At 59.1% G+C, this 14,417-nt stretch overlaps 1 protein-coding gene across 2 annotated transcripts in view; it reads right to left on the bottom strand.

Moving 5' to 3' along the window:
- Window positions 1–2,659: 2,659 nt before the first annotated feature.
- PSD2 (pleckstrin and Sec7 domain containing 2) overlaps window positions 2,660–14,417 on the bottom strand; it is a 62,939-nt gene continuing 51,181 nt past the window's right edge. The window contains exons 11-14 of one of the 2 annotated variants that reach the window (XM_075900103.2): window positions 11,543–11,700; window positions 9,944–10,088; window positions 6,761–6,904; window positions 2,660–4,383 (exon numbers count right to left, since the gene is read on the bottom strand). In XM_075900103.2, the coding sequence (XP_075756218.2) occupies window positions 4,177–4,383; window positions 6,761–6,904; window positions 9,944–10,088; window positions 11,543–11,700 (654 nt within the window). In that variant the 3' untranslated portion in view covers window positions 2,660–4,176. The remainder of the gene's footprint in view (window positions 4,384–6,760; window positions 6,905–9,943; window positions 10,089–11,542; window positions 11,701–14,417) is intronic. The other variant, XM_025189099.3, reaches the window with a different exon arrangement.

The following is a 14,417-nucleotide window of genomic DNA, read 5'->3' as shown; positions in this document are numbered from 1 at the left end:
GAAGTAGGACCCAGTAGCACGGCTTGGGCCTGGGCAGACCTCGTGGGGTCCCTGGGCTGGGGCCGGGGGCACAGGGCTGCGTGGGCTCTGCTGCCCGGCACCGGCGAGGTGGCTCGGCCAGTGGGGCAGAAGACAACCCTGGACAGGGGCGGAGGAGAGCGCCCGGGTTGGAGGCCCCGCGGGCACCCGGCAGTGCCCGCGGACGAGCGGCAGGAAGGGCGCTGGGCTTGGAGAGCGAAATCCCAGAGCAACCAGCGTGAGGCGCCCTGGAGGCGGCTGCACCCCGGGGAACAGAGGCCACACGCAGTGCGCCTGCTCTTCCGCTCCCGCTTGCGCCCAGGCTGCTGGGGACGTGATCCGGGGCCCACGGGCCGTTAGCAGAAGCACACGCTGTCGGCTAGCACAGAACGGGCCGGGGGAGAGGCAGACAGCGCCGTGGGGGCCGCAGACGCCCTTCGCGAAGGGCCGCCCTGGTCCCCCAGCCTGGCAGCGCAGTCGCTGATGCGGAAGCACCCACGTACCGTACCACGGGCGTTCTGACGCTGAGTCCGACTCCCGGAGCGTCACCACCAGCCCAGTGCAACATCCCCGGAGCGCTCCCGCGCCGTGCTAACCTCGCCGCTCAGGGACAGCAGCTGGGAGCCAGATGTCGCCCCGTTCGTGGGGCCATCGGGTTTGTTAGTGTTCCCCGCCAGCTGCCTCCCTGCACACAGAGCATGAGCCGGCTCCTTACTGTTGGAGCACTAATGCATTTAGCCTCACGCGACCCTGCTGCGGCCGGGCCCTGCGGTTCTCTCCATTGCACCATCCGGGAATCAGGATGGGGGGAAACTAAACTGCACTGCCAAGGACATAAGGTGAGTATGTAGCAGAGCGGGCATTCCCGGCTCCCTGAATTCCTACGGAAGAGCCCTAACCAGTGTCCCCTGTAAGCTGGGTGCTTGGGCAGCAGCCCAGAAGAGAGTTAAATGCCACCCAGCTGAATAGCCGAGCACCCACAGCCTGTAGAATGTTTCTGTGGGTGGTGCACATTCACACATGCCTCAGTGCACAACGTAAAATGTATTCTGTACACAGATGGAAAATTTAAAGGGAACATTGACCCTAACTCTTAGGTCACACTCCTCCATGCTGGTAGCATGACTGGTTAGACATTTCACATCCAGACTGGGCACATACAGCTGTTTGCCACCAACTTTTTTTTTTCCTTGCATCCCGATGAGTAGGAGGCTGCAAGTCGCTATCATATGGTGGCTGCTGGGACATGAGATGGTGAGCAGGGTTCCCTGGAGGCCAGGCGCTTGGGCGGCCCCTCGGGAGAGATCCCAAAGCTGCCCCACTGATTAGCAGAGCACCTGCAGCTGGGTGTTGCTTTTACTGGTGGTGCACATTCATGCCTGCCTCAGTGCATGTAACATTATTCCACACATTGATGGAAAAGATTCGAGGGACCACACACTGGCCCACCGGCATCCATGGACCCATGCTCAGGTGAAGACGACTAGGCCGGGCGAGGATAACACATGCTGCCCTTGATCTTGCACGTGCTCCTTGTGCGCTGCAGACGTGGGAACCCGAGTAGCTGATCAAAACCGCAGCCACCGCACGAGTGCCTTGGCTTCGCTGACCTCGGTGCTGAGCCGCGGCTGGTGGCAGGACACCTCGGGCTGCGCCGTGGGCACGGCCGCTGCGTTCCGCGGCGTGGTCGCTCTAACAACGGGCTGCCGGTGTACGGCAAAGTCACATGTCTACGTGGAGTTTTGACTCTGCTGGGGCTCTCTGCCCGGAGCCGTGTCTGTCTGTGTGTGTGTGTGTGTGTGTGTGAGAGAGAGAGAGAGCGAGAGAGAGAGACGGCTGTTCTGTGGCAGGCAGTAACAGGCCCGGGTACCGGCTGGAGCTGGCTACATACTTGCCCCATGGCTGTATGCACAGGGGCAGGGTGTATACACTCCCCAGGGGGCTTGGCCACTTCCTGCAGCATCAGCACCACGTGCTCCAGCTAGAGAGTCACGCCAGCAGCGAGCAGGGTTTTACCCCTCCCCGGGGCTGGCCGCGCGAGGGGGGGTGTCAACTTTTCCTTACTGCCCCCCCCGAACTCCTTCCAGCCAGCCAGGGTCTCCCTGTGACCCCACTTTCCAGATAGCACCATGACCCCGGCTTGTCACCCCTCTGGGGACTGCCCCTCGCTGGAGGACTCCTGAGCTCCTGGTACAGGCGGCCTGAGACTGGCGAGCAGGGTGGCCCCCGGCTGCGCTCAGGTCACGCCTTCAAGCACTGGGCTGGGAACCCTTTTTTTTCCCCAACGGAAGGAAAAATCGGGTGACTAACTCCCCCCCCCCCGACTAGTTCATATCTGTCATCACGCCCCAGGTGAGAACCCCGCCCTAAGCCAGCGGCTTCCTCCTCCCCAGCTGAGCGCAGTGCCCTGTTCTTAGAGCCCTCCCCCCGTGTGATTCCGCCCCAGCAGGACCCGCCGAGGCTGAAAAACCTGGCGCCAATGGGACTTTCGCCAATGAGGCCGGATTCGCAGCTACACAAAGGGAGTTTTCCATCCAGAGGGGCACCGTGCGGCGCGTGGCCACGTGATGAGGTCGAAATTCAAGGATCCGGTACCCGGGGAGACCCTGGACGTCGTGGCAATGCACACGTCGCCGTGAGAAATGGACTTAGACCAAATCCCTTTATCAACCGATTCAGCTTTATTGTTATTTCTTCATTTGACATGATTCTTAGTGCGTCCTTTCAAAGAAACTATCAAACTGTACAAAGAAACCGAGAGACCAAAAGAAGAGGTGAGGTAAACGAAGAGGTAAAATTGGGTGGAGGTGTTCTGCGCGGTAAGAAACATCATGAAAACCCAAGAGTCTATAAACCCTCCGAAATGGACAAGGGTCCAAACTAAAATCTTTTTTTTTGCCCCTTAAAAAAAAAAGCTGCAAAAATATAAACTGTAAATTGCTGTAACTAGCAGCTACAAGATCCTTGAAAACCGGAACTTGGTTACTGTGAACATGCCTAGAAAAAAACCTAACGAAAATAAATAAATAAAGTGCCTCAGGCATCTGAAATGCAGTGGGATCGTTTCTATTACAACAGCAAATCATCGGACCACAGACAACCGCATGAAACAGCAACACAATATCCCGCTGAAAGAGTATAGCCGGCTCATAGCAACATGGAGGAAGTACAATACAACTGGACAGGAGTTACGGCTCCCCCTGCCCCGGCCGTGTAGCGAAGCTCGTATCTGCAGGACAGCTGCTGCGATGGGGCCTCCGTCCACGGACACAAAAGAAGCAGTGGGGAGGCGGGATAGTTCAGTAAGCGCCAATAGCAAAGCCAAAGGGGATTGCATTGCAAATGGAAACCAAAATGGAGGCAACTGCATTTTTAAAAAAAACCCAACGTTCTGCTACGTTACGAAGACCCCTGTAGCCTCAAATCGCCTTCCCAGCCGTCTCGCCCTCGCCGCGTTGTAACTTTGACGCCACCTTTCAAACCCACTGTAGCGTTTCCTTATATATATTTATTTATATATCTTTTATATGTATAAAAACCAAGCAACAGTGCCCGGGAGCTCACGCTTGCCGTGCACAGATCGCTCTTTGCACACGCATGGTGATGCCACCCCGTGCGCCTCAGTAAATACCCTGCTGGACTTGTATTATTGCAATAGGGAGAGGTTTGCTCCTCGATGTTGTGTTTCCTCCTGCTGTGTGGTCGTAAGTGCTGCTGGTGCTGCAGGCCTGCTGCGGGTTGTTGCAAGGGACGGATCCGAGGCCCCGAGAGCCGGGCGTGTCTCCGTGTGGCAGCAGTCTGGAAACGTCGGTGATGCAGGGGCAAGCTGCTGGAGAGTGAGCAGCCCAGCCCTGGTACAAAGAACGGGTCCCTTTATTGCACGCACACAGGGAGCAGGAGGGAAAGAAACACTGATGGGGAGACAGACGTGAGGAGGAAACAGTCAATGACGCTGAAATGTCAGGGCACGGGGTGGGGGTGGGGGAATCAGCCACGAGTGAACTAAAGCTTCTTCGATTTCGTTCGCTGGATCCGTCTCCACGGCGCGTACGGCTACCGGTTTTGTTCGCGTGGTTTCCTAGGTAGAATTGTGCTCATCGATCTAGTCAAGGAGTTCCGAGCCTCGCCGACTGGTGTCTCCCGCACCAGAGTGACCTGTTAAGTGTTCTGCGCTCTAGCGTCCTTTTCCCCTTTGCCGGGCAAGCACGGGTGTCCTTGGCTCAGGGAAGGGCTGGAATGTGTCTTCCGCAAGGAGACGTCGTCAGCTTCCACCAGGAAAAGGCTGGCTTCGATCTTCTCCAGGTCGTCCGTCCCCACTTTGATCTTCACGCACAGCAGGTTAATATACGTCTCGTAGCGGCTCTTCTGCAGGGGGACACAGAACAGAACAAGCAGGCGGGTAACAGGGAAGGCACAAGACACAGATGTACTGAGAACGCTGAAGAACCAGCTGCAGTCACCCCTCATCATGCACTGGGCAAACCCCTTTGCTCCCAGGCAGGTGGACAACATGGATTGACTGAACCTTGCGGTACATAAGCAAAGTGGGAATCACAGAGGGATTGGGGCTCCTAGCGAGATGACCCTGCCTCTGACTTCTGGTCTCAGTCACCTCCAGCGGCAGGAAGAAACACGAGCTCTAAGCCGATGTGGGACTGAGCTGTGGGCCTGACACTTGGTTCCCTGCAATTAGCGGCTCCCTCTGGGGACGGCCCGTGCGTATAGGCTGACTCAGCCATCGCCTAGGGTGCCACGTTAAACACCAGTGAGGGCAGTGGAGGCAGGGGCGCCGATCGCGCATTCCGCCTGGGGCGCCAGCTGCCAGCAGCCCGCCTCGGGCCGCCCCGGCTCCCTCTCACGTTGGTGTACAAAGGAGGGGCTGCTCCTCGTGCTTTTGTGCAGCATACGGCATTTCAAAGCTAGCTCAGGTCGGTGTTTGCGGTCCCTCGTGACACGCAAGTCCTGCTGCATCTCAGACCGGCTTCCCGGCAGCTGCTGGACCGTCCGAATCTCCGCCAGCTGGCCAGACTGGAGCACCGTGCTCCGAGGGAGACATTCCCCAGCCGGTACCTAGCCCCGGCTCCCTGCGTGTGGGGGGGGGGGAGTACGTTCAGACAGGGACGGGCCGTTCTTCACCCCAATGTCACTCAAGTGCTCAGTACCCCGCGCCTCCTCTGGGCATCTTTAGCGATGTGGGGTATCCTTCCAGGGCCTGTTCCCTGCTAGGCCCCTGCCATCTGAGAACCCATCAGCGCAGTTGAACGGGTAAGCCAGGGGTTCTAAGCACAGGACAGGTGCCCTGGGGGTACGTGGAGGTCATCTAGCTAGCTGCCTAGTTTTAGCAGGCTCCATGCAACGCAGGAGCAGAGTCAGGACCAGCTCCAGTGCCAGCCCCGGACATGCGCGTGGGGCACTCTCCACTCCGCGCGGCAAGGGGAGGACGATATTTCTGTCCCGACGGACGTATGAAGCTGGGCTCAGAGGAGCCCGGCAGCCGGGTTTCGGGATGGGCGCGGCGCTTGTCTGGGTCTGCAAGCCAGTCGCTTCCAGTGGCGTGGAAAGCGAAGCACAATGGGGAACCGCTGCCGGGGAAAGCTGAGGGCCGCGGGTTGGAGCAACAGGGAAGTGTGTCCTTTTCCACCTAGCCAGCTGGCATTGGGCCTGCCACTGTGGGCCTAGTGGCTTGTACGCGGGGCTACGCGACCTGGGGGCTGGTCCCAGCGCTGCCACTGGCTGGAGGCTCTGTGGGCCCTTCTGGGGCGGTGGATTCTGCAGGTAGCCTAGATCCCTGCGGCAGCAATTCTGTCTCTCCTCCTGTCCAGTGCTGGCGTCTGGTGGGCGGGGCCGTGGGTTCCTATATGCAGCTCTTGACTAGTCCCTGGGGCTGCTGGCTTGTGTAGGTTAGTGCAGCTAGCCCAGGGGTGGGCAATAAAATAGCGGCGCTTCACCAGGTGAGCCCCGACGGGCTGACGCCGCTTCATTTGCCTGCCCCTCTGCACGTACGGGCGATCGCAGCTCCCGTTGGCCGCGGATCACTGATCCTGGCCCATGTGAGTGGAGGGAAGTGGCACGGACCGGGACACTGCTTCCCGCAGCTCCTATTGGCCAGGAACGGCAATCCAGGGCAAATGGGAGCTGCGATCACCTGGGCCTGCGGAGGTGCAAGTGGATACAGTGGTGGCCGGCCAGGGGCTAACCTAGCGACCGGATCTGGCCTGCAGACTGGTATTTGCCAACCCCGAGCTAGATCCAGGACTGGGAGAGTCACAGGTCCTGTAAAGCCAACCTTAGCCCCTCTCTGGCCCGGACAGGGGGTCAGACTGCCTCCTTCCGGCAGGACAGGGACTGGTCGGGCGCCAGGACAGCAGGCTGGGGGCTGAGTTCTCTGGTTTTTGTGGGGTTTACAAATTACTATGGAAAATCCTTTTTTTAAATATTTCAGAAAAGACCACTACTGTCAGTACATACTGCTCCGTCTGTGCACATGGGCTTTGCTGCACCCCCGTGAACACGGACACGCACACATGTGCACCCCCCATGAACATGGACACACACACACACACACACATCTCCCCCCTGTGAACATGGACACGCACATGCACACACCCCCATGAACACGCACACGCACACACACCCCAAACACATGGACACACACACACAGAGGAGCCATTCCAGGCTCAGCAGCTCCTGTTGGATTCCTCCCTGGCCTGATTTATCATAGGAGAGGCGAGCGCTCCCTTACCTCGAATGTTAGATAATGCTCCTTCAGCTTGTATTCTTCAGCCTCTTTCGACTTGAGGCTTCTCTCCACAGGATGCAGCTTGTGCTCCGTTAATTCGTCCGCAATCTGCCTCATCTTGCTTTCATGGGACCTCAGCTGGTCCTCCTGTGGAGAGAGGCAGGTCACGCGTTGGGCGGCGCTTGCGGGCCAACACACAGGCCGGGCGCGGGTTCGTCTGGTCAAGGTGGTCCCGGCCCAGCCTGGCCTCTGTGCTGGGGCCAAAGGGCTGCATTCGAGTCGCAAGCTCACCTGAGAAGTAGCCCAACGGGGGGGGGGCTCTGAGGGGGACCAAACCCCATCGGTCCTTGCTGTGGGAGTGGAGGGACATGGCGCCACAGCACCTCTGTAACGCACATGTGGACTGGGCTGTGGCCTTGAACGCCCGCCCAGCACCGACCGGAAGTCCAGATTCACAGACACAGCTGGGTTCTCAGCCTCCAAGAACCGCAGAACTGGAAGGGACCCCGAGGTGCCCTCGAGTCAGTCCCCTGCCCTCATGGCAGGACCAAGCACCATTGAAATCACTGTTTCTTACGCTTTTGAAGACCGAGGAACACCAAACAATTTTTTTTATGAGGAACACCAAGGATTTTTTGTTGAGCAAAAAAAAATAAAAAGGCTGGGGGGAAAAAGGGTCAGGGGGAAAGTTATTGAACTAAAAAAAAAAAAAAAAAGTCGCCTGCCCCTTTAAGGGTGGCCATTTTGAATTCTGTTCTCTGCGGCACACCTCCGACTGCCCCGCAGCACACTGGTGTGGCATGAAACACTGATCTAGACCCTCCCCTACCAGTGTCTGTCTCCAGTCATGGGGATTCCACAACCTCCCTCAGCAGCTCGTTCCTCCCTGCGTCTTGTTCCTTCCGGCCCAGGCACCCCCCGACCTGCTATGTGACCTTGTGCCGTGGTAGCCATGGGGTAACGGCCTGCCCGGGGTGCATTCCTGTGGTGACCCAGGGCACTGCGTTTCACCTGGCTGCTGAGGCGGGTTTGTGGTGTGTTCGTGGAGGCCCCCGCCCCCGGCCTGGGGGTGGTTCTGCCAAGCCGAAAGGCAGAAGATGGCCATTGAGCGGAGTGGGGGCGGTCGGCAGGACCAGGCTGCTCCCAAGGGTCTGGGCCACCCTGTGCTAGGGCTGGCTGGAACACCAAGTCGGCGGCACAAAGCAAGCCAAAGCGCTGCCCAGCCCAGGCCTTCGGGCACCCACACATGGGAGGGCCCCAGAGAGGAGCCCCGGGATGGCCAGGTGGTTCAGATCCTGAGCCCAGCCAAGACTTGTACCTGCATCTCCTGCCTTCTAGCCACCAGTCCGAGTCAGCCCCGATTCTCGGAAGCTCCTCTTCCACTCGGTAGAGCTAACGTTCCTCAGGCCAGCAGACTGGCACCCAGCTGGGCCATGGGAGACTGAGCTCAGACAGCTGGGGATGTGACGCTGGGTCTCTCCCATGGCGGCTGAGTGCCTGACCCCAGGGTGCTCTGAGAGGGGGTCTCCATCTCGGAGGCCTTAGCCTGCAAAACGTTTGGGAAGCAATTCCTGGGCCCCTTGGCCCAATAGTGTTGAAAGAGCCTGACTGAGGCTGGCCCGGTGGAAACAGGGCAGACCCAGACAGCAGTGGCTACGGGCTGGCTAGTGCTGGGCCCAGGGACGTAGGAGACAGGCTGAGCAGCGTCCAGACCATCCCAGGACAGAAGGAAACAGCCATGAACAGGGCCAGCGAGAATGACTCCGAAATGGAGCCGGGACATTACGGCTGCAAAGCCTGCTGGGTCAGCGCGGACTGGCTCTGCCTCAGAACGAAATACGGCGCCTGTGGCTAACCCAGTCCCCCCCGGGCCTCCAGAGGGGCTGGAAGGCGAAGGTGGTGTAAGAGCTATGGACACTGACAATTCAATGCCTGCTCATGGGTTGCCCCAAAAAGTAACCAGCTGGCCACTCCTGGCTGCACGTCCCAAAGCGTGAGCAGTCGCTGGCCACCGAGGGAGCCGTCTGGCTGCACGGAAATCCAGGGGCGTTTGGGCCCGGAGGCCAAGGGGAGGCAGGTTGTGCTTTCCGTTGTATTCTGGGTGAGGGCTGGATTCGATGCTCTCAGTATCCCCATGCTCCAAATGACATGGGCGCCACATGCTCTGTAAGAAGGGAGGCTTTGGCGGCCAGCACAACCAGCCACGAGCCAGCGGGCCTGGCGCACTGCGTGTTCTCCTTGAACGTGGCCATGTGCCCCGTGGGCTAGTGGGGCACCGTTACTGCCGCCAGGGCACCGGGGCATCTGATTCCTACTCCAGGGTGGGACGCAGCAGCGTGCCCAGGTTTCCATCAGCATCCTGCCCACTCTGACCATGCCCTCTGCTCTCCCTGCCTCTCTCTAGACTTCGGCAGGCACTACTGGCGCCTGCAGGGCCTGGACTACTGGCGTGCCAGGGTTTGTGCACCGCTGGCTAGGACAGGCCTCAGTTAGGGATGCCAGATGATTGAAACAAAAATTCCGAACACTCGCCCCTCCCTCCCGCCAAAAAAAAAAAAACAACGGGAAAAAATTCAGTTGAAAAAAAAAATGGGGGGGAGACCAAAGTTGTTGAGCAAAAAAAAAAAAAAAGTAAAATAAAATGAAACAGCATGTCCCCTTTAAGAGTGAGTGCAGGAATAGGAACAGGGGAGTGGTTGAGCACTAAGACCCAGGGGAGTCATTGCTTCCCGTTGGTCTTTTTGCTGGCTGCCATTTTGTGCCGGCAGCCTTGTGGAACCAGGCAAGCATGGGGTCTGGGGACTGGGGGTGTTGGGGGAAGGGGAGGCCAGGCGCTGAGTGTTTGTAAGGTTGCCAGGTGCCCGGCATTTTCGCCTCCTGGCCAGGGAAAAAAATCAGAAAATGCCAGATATCTTAGGTGTCTGGTATTTTCTGAATGTTTTTTTACCAGACAGGAGGCAAAAATACGGGACTGTCCAGATGAATACCGGACACCTGGCAACCCTAGACTCAGTCCCAGCCTGCAGATCGGGAGCGGGGTTCTCTGCTCATGGCACAAAGCCTGGGAAGAAACCTGAAAGGAGCAGCAGATCCACCTTGGCCACATCCCACAGTGCACCCGGCAGCTACCAAAGTCTGCCCCATGCCGGCCAGCGTCCCAGCCCCTGCCGCTCCCGCAGGCCTCACCTGGCACAGCTTAGTCACTGAGGACGGCAAGAGGGGACGGCAGAATTTCTTCATGGAGCAGATGGCAGCCGGGAAGGCGGGGGCAGAGAAAATGGCGGCGACGAGGTTTATTCTCAGTATCCAGGACAGCATTTCTTCCTTGCTTCTGTCACGGGGAGAGAGAGTTAGGGTCTGCCCCCGCGCTCAGGCCTGCGAGCGGGAGGGACGCTTCGGAGGCAGCCCGGTCGCCCGCGGCCTCGCTTGGAAGTAGCCCTGCTTTTCGGTGCCCTGTGGGTTTGTCAGGGTTGGGACCCAGCAAGGTCTCAGCTGTGTCCAACCCGCTCTGAAGCAGCCATTGGAGTAGCTCCTGTAGCGCGCTAGCCACATTATTCCCACACGGGAATAGTGGCTTACGTGTTGGGCACCACGGGGCTGTGGGATTGTTAAAAAGTCTCAGAGGGAGCCGGGTTAGTCTGTAACTTTAAGAACACTGAGCAGTCCTCCGGCGCCTGAGAGACTAACAGCTAAATAGATACAGCGTCATGAGCGTTTGTGGGGAAACCCGCTCCCTCTGCGGCGCCTGGGTGGAGAAACCAGGGGAACTGTCAGACGCAGGACAGGAAACAAAGGGAGAGGAAAAACCGTCCCCGCTGTGGTCGTGCCGGGGCCAGTGAGGTGAATGGAGTGGGCTGGACGTGTCCCGTTCTGAACTTTTCCCCACTCGAGCGCGTCTGGGGAAGAGGGTTGTGCCCACACCAGCTCCTGGTTCTGTCTACGCATTTCTGAGTCTCTGAGGTGCCACAGGACTGCTCCTTGTTTTGATGGGATTGTTAGTTACCCTCCTCCCCATCCCCCCCCAAATTGTCCTAGCGAAAGCCCGAGACGCCAGCTCTCCGTCTCTGTCCACACAGCCCGAGCGATGCCATTTGGTTTTATGCCCAGGCCACGCAGCAATGCCGGTTCCCAGCTACGGGCCCTGCCTTGTCCTGGGCGGCTCTGAGCCCCTTCCAGCACCTAACCCCCTTCCCAGGGCCCACACCCTGCACCCCTGGCCCCAGCTCCCACACTCTGAGCCCCTCGGCCCCAGCCCTGAGCCTGCACCCTCCCCCCAACTCCATCCGCCTGTCCCAGCCCAGGGAAAGTGAGTGAGGGTGGAGTGAGCAGGGCGGGGCCTCGAGGAAGGGGTGTGGCCAGGACAGGACCTCGGGGAGGGTGCAGGACTGGGGGCGGAGCCAGAGTGTTTGTATCTGTGTGATTGGACAGCTGGCCATCCTCCCGGTCCTTCAGTCAGGCCTGGGCAAAAGCCAAGTAAGGAGCCCGGGATCTGGCAGCCACACCGCAAGGAACGGCCCCTCTCTGGCATCCCCAGCTGCCTCTGCGAGGTGACTTAACACCCGCACGTTCGATCCGGTCCATCCTCACACCCCATTGCACAGGGGGAAGCGACGTGGGGTGACCAGACTGCAAGTGTGACAATCGGGGTGGGTGGTAACAGGCGCCCCCGTGAGACAAAGCCCTGAACACTGGGACCGGCTCCATAAAACCAGGACATCTGCTCGCCCCAAAGCGGCTGCACCCTATCGGACAGAGATGCACGAGGCCAAACGCTGCCGTACTCACGGAGCTTGGAAGAGAAAAACTCTCCAGTCGGCCGTCTTCAGCTTGAGCACGTTGGCCTTCTTGCTGTAGTCGGAGGCTCTGGTGGCTAAGGCGTGGTGGACCCGGATGGCGTTTTTCAGATCCACTTCCGACAGGTCTTTGTCGGGTTTATATTCGTCCTGCCACGAAGGAGCAGTCACAGGAGCATGACCACGCTGGCGTCTGGGGGCTCTTTAACAAACCTGCGCCGGGGGACAAAGCACCCAGGCCAGGAGAAGACTCGGCTCTACATGAAATGCTCTGGGGTGATCATGCTAATTAACGTCCTTCTGGAACCTTCTTCCACCGTTCCCTTCCCCGGGAAAATGTCAGGTGCCACATCCCCCTGCCTGCTAGGGAACGGACAATACGGGCGTCCGTCCTGAACCCTCGGCTCACTTGCCCGGAGGTCGGCACAGCCCCTAGAACCTGAACAGAACTGATTTTCAGCAGCTGGTGGCTGGTTTCTCGAGCTAAGCTGATGGACATCACCAGAGATGAACCTGCCCTGCGGCTAACGCTTTCCCTCGCTGCAGGAGGATGCGCGGCATTAGCCATTCAGCGCAAAAGGCCTCTCTCCATTCAGGCTACGTCTACACTACAGGGGTTTCACGCAAAAGCCCACGGAGCGTCCACACCTCAAGCGTGTTTTTGCGCAAGTAAATGTACAGTAAATCAAAACAGGGGGTTTTGCGGTGCAGGTATCCCTCGTTCTACGAGGAATAACTCCTGTTTGCGCACGAGTGTGTGTGGACGGGCAACGGGGGGGAGGGGAGAGGTTACACAAAAAAAGCCAATGGAGAAAAGCACAGGTGCTCCGGCGGCTATCCCGTGACTAGTAATCAGACCTGTCTTGCGAGAGAGCGCCCATGCAGTCTGGATTCTCTCACGCAAAAGCGCATCATTTTTCCGATGCGCTTTTGCAATGTGGGTGCGCTCTTGCGCAAGAAGGTTTTGCAGAAGATTTCTTCCGCAAAAAGCTTCTTGCGCAAGAAGTAGCCTCAGATGCGCCCCGAGAACCCTGCCTCCCGTTCAAACACAGCCCAAGAACAGGGGCTCACAGGCGACCCAGGCCCCATCTCTAGTGTCTCTAGCTGACGACTCAGCGCTTTGGCAGCCAAAACGTATTTGTCCTGAGCTCCCAGTGCTCCCTGTGCAACGCGGGAGGCCAAAACCTTTCCACGGCACGAGAGCCGCTCTGTGTGCAGAATCCAGCTGAGGGCTTGCCCCTTGCTCGCCTAGATGGGCACAGACTTTGCAGGGCTAGCACGAATACAAGCATCTCTGCCCGCAGGGAAGAGCAGCAAAGCCGTCCAGCCAGCGGCCGCCGGATGCTGAGTGAGAAGGGTCCATCCGTACAGAGCCGTGCGGCTGCCCATAGAAGTGCCTGAAAGCTGCTTTTCGGAAGCAGACAGAAAAACCCATCTGTTGTGAAATGCTGCGACGTGTATGAGCACACGGCCGCCAGGCCTCCTGGGATGAGATAGTCAGCGGAGCCCGGCCAAGAAAAGTCTGGCAGCAAATGCCTACCTGGAGGGCCTGGCTCCTTACAGGCAAACCGCAGAGAAAACGTGAAGGTTGCATCACCTGGCAGGGAAGGGGGTGGAGGGACAATGGGAGGCAGGTCTGAGGGGCTTTTCCCCACCGTAGGGACTCGGGGTGTGTGACCTCGACTTCCCCGGAGTGTTCTAACATCGCAGCACACCACGGGGCTGGTCTGAAAGGGCTGTGGGTTTGGAGATGCAGCAGTCTCACGTTTATGTGGAACAAACCATGGCCACATCCATAGAGACATCAGGAACCGAACCCGGGGCCCACAGCGCTCAAAAGGCCAGTGCCTCTGGTAGCAGAGCCGGTCCTCCGTCACACCCACTCCTCAGCCAGCTGGAGATAGCCCGCCCTAACTGGGAAGCAGAGTCAGCTGCTCCCTAAGGAGCCTGGGGCTCCATAAAACCCTCCAGGGAAGGACTTGGTAGGGACAGGTACAGGAGGGGAGTAGAAGCAGGGAGGTAGCTCTCCCTTAAGGACGGGAGCAGGGGAGAAGGAGACAGGCAGGGAGTAGAAGAGGGGGAGGTAGCTCTTCCCTCCCTGTATGGAGGGTTCCTGTAAGGGTGAAAACTGGGATGGGAAGATGCCTGTGAATAAGCTGCGCCGTGGTTACCAAACCCAGGGTCTCCGAGTGACTCGAGGCCTGTTAGGGACAGAGTCCAGGCAGCCCCGTTACACATGGGGGCTTGTCCGGGAACGCCCGTGCCAGCGCAAGTGGCAGCCAGCCCAGCTCCCCTGCAAGGCTGGTCAGGCAGCAGGGGGCAGTGCAAAGGCAATGCAGAGCCTTGCCACCAGCTGGGGAGCCAGGCCGAGCTCACCTGGCCAGCAGACGGGCCTGTGGGGCTTTGTGCCGGGGCGGGCCGCCAGCCAACAGCAGCTCCTGCAGAAAGTGGCAGGTCCCAGGGGAGGGGCCGGTGGCTGGGCATTGTAACGGGCCTGACACGTGACCCTAATGCCTTCCTAGGCACCTTTGAGCGGGTAGCCCCTGGGCTGGATGGGGCAGGCCAGCTGGGCCCTGCGAGTGGCTCCCTCCCAAGTGGCCTAGCCGGCTGTAAGTGACGAGCAGGCAGGAACGAGGAAGCGGTAAAGGTGGCCATCTTGGCTGGGGCGGGGCTGTCTGCAGAGAAGCGGCACCCGACGCTCCAGTCGGCGAGGTGGACGGGCACACGCCCAAGAGTCGACGGGCCGGGCCACCTGGTGGCTGAGGCCGGCTGCCCAGACGGGGGGCGATCATAAGGTTTAACCGTAGGCACTTTTAAGAGCCCCCCAGAACTCACCGACGGGGTGAGGTGCCACCGAGCGAATGCGG

The sequence above is a fragment of the Pelodiscus sinensis genome, chromosome 16, assembly GCF_052426305.1.
Source record: "Pelodiscus sinensis isolate ZL-2025 chromosome 16, ASM5242630v1, whole genome shotgun sequence".
Taxonomy (NCBI): domain Eukaryota; kingdom Metazoa; phylum Chordata; order Testudines; family Trionychidae; genus Pelodiscus; species Pelodiscus sinensis.
The sequence above is the reverse complement of the archived record's forward strand: the minus strand, read 5'-3'. Positions and strand labels throughout refer to the sequence as shown.